Genomic DNA, 4,549 nt, shown 5'->3' with positions numbered 1-4,549 from the left:
CTTTTTTACATCCCAAATAGCTGTAAGAAAATTTAAAACATTTTCCAGTTAATCTACTTCCACAAGTAATACTATATGCCCATACAGGGTGATAATATAGCGTTATAAATAAATAAAAACAGTAATGTGTCACAACAAAATCCCCCTCCATTTCAAATAAAGTAAAATGATAATCATACACATAATAATAAATGGTAATAAAAGAGCAATATACAATCCCGCAGTCTTAAAACGTCTTAAAAAAATCTTAAACTAAAATTAAGATGGATATCTTGATAAAATAATCCAGGCTATTTAATTTTACATTTTGATTTATGTTGATATAGGAGATAATAGTGCTTTTAATCTCTAATCACTCTAACCAGTGAGGGATTTGACACATATCAACCAAACATATGTAAGCGCATGTCTGGATCATCTTGAACCATTCAGAATCAAACACTAAGAAAGTTTGTCAAACTCGTAAATTATAATGAGCAGCTCAGCGCTGCTCATTATGACACGTCTGACTGTATTTGTTATTTTTCCAGCTGTCTGGCACGCGTCAGTTCTCCCTGTACATGTCGCTTGTTTGTGCTCAAACCTCCATCCTCTGGGGATCAAAAGGTTTGAACATCTGGGCACCAGTCCTCTATAAATACTATGACTGCTCGCCCTCCCGCGGAGCGTCAGGATGCTCCTCAACGCCACAATTCCTCTGTCGGTCGACTTTGACAGTCCGGAGGACTTCCTCATTTTCATCTTCCACATCCTGTTCGCCACCAGCTCCGCGCTCCTGGCCAGCTCGGTGGTCATCGGGATCTCCTCCACGCGCTCTCTGAGAGGCCAGAACCGGTTCATCTTCATGCTGAACACGAGCATCAGTGACACTCTGACCGGATTCTCGGCCTACTACCTCGGCCTCTTCGACGTCCAAGAGGGCTATCCCTCAAGAAACGGGACTTTCTACATTTTACCCTCCTTTCTAGGTGTTAATGTGCTGACCTTCCTCTTTGCTCAGTTTGATCGATACTTTGCTGTGTGTCATCCTTTCTTTTATAATCGCTACATAACGAGGTCTGTGGTGATCGGGATCTGTGCGTTCTGCTGGATTTACACATATACGATACTCACCGTGCAGAACATGGTGCCTATTTCAAAAGCAGCTCAAATAAACGCGTTTGGTGTGATGACTCTGCAGATTATAGTTCTTATTAAAGTGTTGATGACGATTAAATTATACATCATAGCCAGGAGTCACCTGGGGAGAGAGGCGCCTAGTGCGGAGAGAGACAACAAGAAGGAGTCTTTGCGCATTATTGTGTTTGTGGTTATTTGCTTCTTGGCTCTGTGGTGTCCGTCCTTTGTAAACATCATAGTCAGACAGCTGACCAGGAAAGGGCTGAGATTTAAAAATGAGGCCACCAACCTGTTTGCCATCATGGCTCGTCTGAACGCGCTGGTCACCCCGGCTTTGTACATCTGGGGAAGCCCGTCACTGCGCGAGGCCGTGTGGAGGAGCGTGTGGAGGAGGGTGTGTCCCTGGAGGAGGGCCAGGTGAGAGTGGTGTCAACAATGTGATAAAAAATGTCATGATTCAGATGATTTCCACAGGCTATGCGATGTTTGGCGTTAAGTTACTTGCTGTCTGTCTCTTTTTGTGTGTTGAATTCATGAAGTTATTACTCTCTCTGACCCCAACCTATCTCTCTCTCTCTCTTCCAGAATTGGCTTTACCTTCAGTGGAGTCACGACCAAATTATAACTAAGCAGACCGAATCATCACCATAAGGTATCTGTAGGAAAATTGACCAAATGTTTGGCTCACATGGCTGGCGTCAAAACATCGTGTGATTCAATCTGGTATGAAAATCGCACTATTTAAATGGGATATTTATCCTTGTGTGCACATGCAGTTCGGAGGTGGTAAACAACAATGCATTTATTTAACATAAAAAAAACACTGACAACAAAAGCCTCTAAAACAGTGCAACTGTATATCCGGATAGCCTGGATCAAAACTGCTGGAATTGTCATCTAGCTGCTTTTCGAGTTTATATTATATTTTCTCAAAGCTAATGTGCACAGTTTGTCACTTAATGATGCTCAGGTTAATGTAACTCCCTCTTTCCATCAACACAAATTAACTGTCGGTGGTGTGACTGTTCTTGGATACTACATGAAAGTGTGATAATGGTTTCATTTAATGTGCAGCAGCTGAGGTGGATCATTTGTGAATTATGGCTGTGCAACTGATACCGAGACTAATGGGGATCAAGAGGGAACTTCTCAGGATACGAACATACACTGATACCTGACTTAACAATAACAGACGGGACCGAATCATAGCCCTTTGGTTTGAGTTTGAGAAATGAGATTGCATTTTACTGCTCGTTTTTAAAACATGAACATTTGGGTCAACGCTTAATAATGGTGGTTCCCTATCGAGAAAAAGGTATTTTCTTCGTTGGCCCTTCAGGTCCGGAGCTCCTGGATGGAGATGTCTGCAAGGTTTTCGTTTATCCATGGAAGTGTCGTCTTAAGACTCACTTTTATCAAATAGTTGATCTAAACTAATGGGATTTCTTACGGTTCTTCCAATAAACCCATAACTTTATGATGTCTCATGGCGACAGGCTTGACTTGTTGTTATTTCATGATTCGATCTTATGAGGGCATATTCATTTTCTTTGTCTCGGCCTCATTGTTATGAGGTGTGCAATGTAAATAAAGATATTATTATGACTGTTATTTATGGCTTGTGTCTTGTCTTGTAATAGTTCCAGACGATTAGTTCTGTTCTCCGTTTTGATCGTGCGATGTCCTGTTGCCAAATCGTCTCCAAATGATCAAATGATTTTGCTAAATAATATATGAATGCACTAAATAAAGACAATTGTGTTTCAGGAAAGATCTAAGACTCAACACAAGCGTCAAAATAGTACACTTAGAGTAATACTAAAACTAAATATTTTTTTTTCGTAGGCTACATGTTGATTCATAATGTATTGAAAATAACTAGGCCTACTACAGTATTTCAATGATGTGTTCGATAGCATCTTTGAATCTGCTTGACGTATTCAGGACCATGGACAGCTACGTGGACGCTCATGATTAAGGTCACGGTAGAGTCCTCAGGATGCCCGGCCGTCTGTTCAGGACCGTGGTCAGCTCCCTCTTGTTGTCAACTATTTTTAAACACGGCCCGAATGACTGTGGTGTCTTTGACTCTAATTACGAAGATGGCGTGACATCTGTAGTCATGGAACGATGCTTGAACTCAACGGGATATTTCCTAAAAAGGGAAAAGAGAAAAGGCTACGGGGCGTCATTTATTGTTGTATTACATGGACCCTGTCTCCTCCTATCCCATCCAATCCCTAAAAAGGCAAGTGCATAAAAAGTCATTAAAACAGGGGTGCTGCTATATCGTCGGGGCTGCCTCCTGGCCCATCATGCGTTTTTCTCTCAATAAAACGCTCGTTCCTCTGAGTGTTGACTTTGAAGGTGCAGGGGACTACTGTCTCTTTATTCTCCACATCCTGGCAGGGGTAAGCACCGTGCTGGTGGCCGGTTCTGTTGCCTTTGGTATCATCAGAACTAATGCGCTGCTAAGACAAAACCACTTTATATTCATGCTCAACACGAGTGTCTGTGACACAATGACTGGCTGTGGTATTTTCTATCAGTTTCTGTTTGATGTGAGGGTTGGCTTCCCGTCCAAAAACGGGACTTATTACATCTTGCCCTCTCTTCTAGGAGTTAACATCAGGACGTTTCTCTTCGCCCAGTTTTACCGTTACTTCGCCTTGGGTCATCCGTTCTTTTATGGTCGCTTTGTCAACATAAGATTGGTGATATGTGTTAATGTGTATAGCTGGGTGCATGTTTACAGCTTCTTATACAACAGACTGTGCCGCTATCTAAAGCCATAGAGATCGGAATATATAGCAGAATAAGTCTAATGTCCATTATTATCACTAAAGTAAGCATGACAGTGAAGCTGCTCATCGTGGCCAGGTATCAGCTGCTGCGCGAGCCTCCGGGCCCGGAGAGAGACAGTAAGAAAGACTCCTTGTCGATCATAGTAGTGGTGGTGGGTTTTTTTTCTGCTGCTGTGGGGCCCATCCATACTCTACACCGTGGTGTCTTCGCTGACGGGGAAACATTTGGTGATGAAAAACGACGCTGTGAACCCCATGAAGATTTTGTCCAGAACTAACGCTCTGTGCACCCCGACTCTGTATTTTATGCGCTAGCCCCTCTCTCAGGGTGGCCGTGTGGAAAACAGTGTGGAGCAAAATATGCAGCTGCAAACCACTTCAAAGGTTGGTTGGAGTGTAACAACGAAAAAAAAAAAAAAACAGCAATTAATGTTTGTTTGTTTTGTGGAGTGTAAAGACATGAAAGGGAATTTGAAAATCTACAAATACACATTACTCACTGTGACTTTAAAAGGTCGTACATCATCTAGGAGTTTTTCCTTGGGTGGCCCGTTGAATAATTTGATGGCAAACCCTGCCCCCAAGAAAAAATCTTACTATTCAAACTATTTTTAAAATCTATATCT

At 42.2% G+C, this 4,549-nt stretch overlaps 1 protein-coding gene across 1 annotated transcript; it reads left to right on the top strand.

Moving 5' to 3' along the window:
• Nucleotides 1-673: 673 nt before the first annotated feature.
• Nucleotides 674-1,540, top strand: LOC117818569 (C5a anaphylatoxin chemotactic receptor 1-like). The gene has a single exon (XM_034691508.1). It carries the CDS (start codon nt 674-676, stop codon nt 1,538-1,540), a length of 867 nt encoding a protein of 288 aa, XP_034547399.1.
• The last annotated feature ends 3,009 nt before the right edge of the window (nt 1,541-4,549 follow it).

This window comes from Notolabrus celidotus, chromosome 9 (assembly GCF_009762535.1).
Source record: "Notolabrus celidotus isolate fNotCel1 chromosome 9, fNotCel1.pri, whole genome shotgun sequence".
Classification (NCBI taxonomy): domain Eukaryota; kingdom Metazoa; phylum Chordata; class Actinopteri; order Labriformes; family Labridae; genus Notolabrus; species Notolabrus celidotus.
Note: the sequence above shows the minus strand (reverse complement) of the source record. Positions and strands in the feature narration are given on the sequence as shown.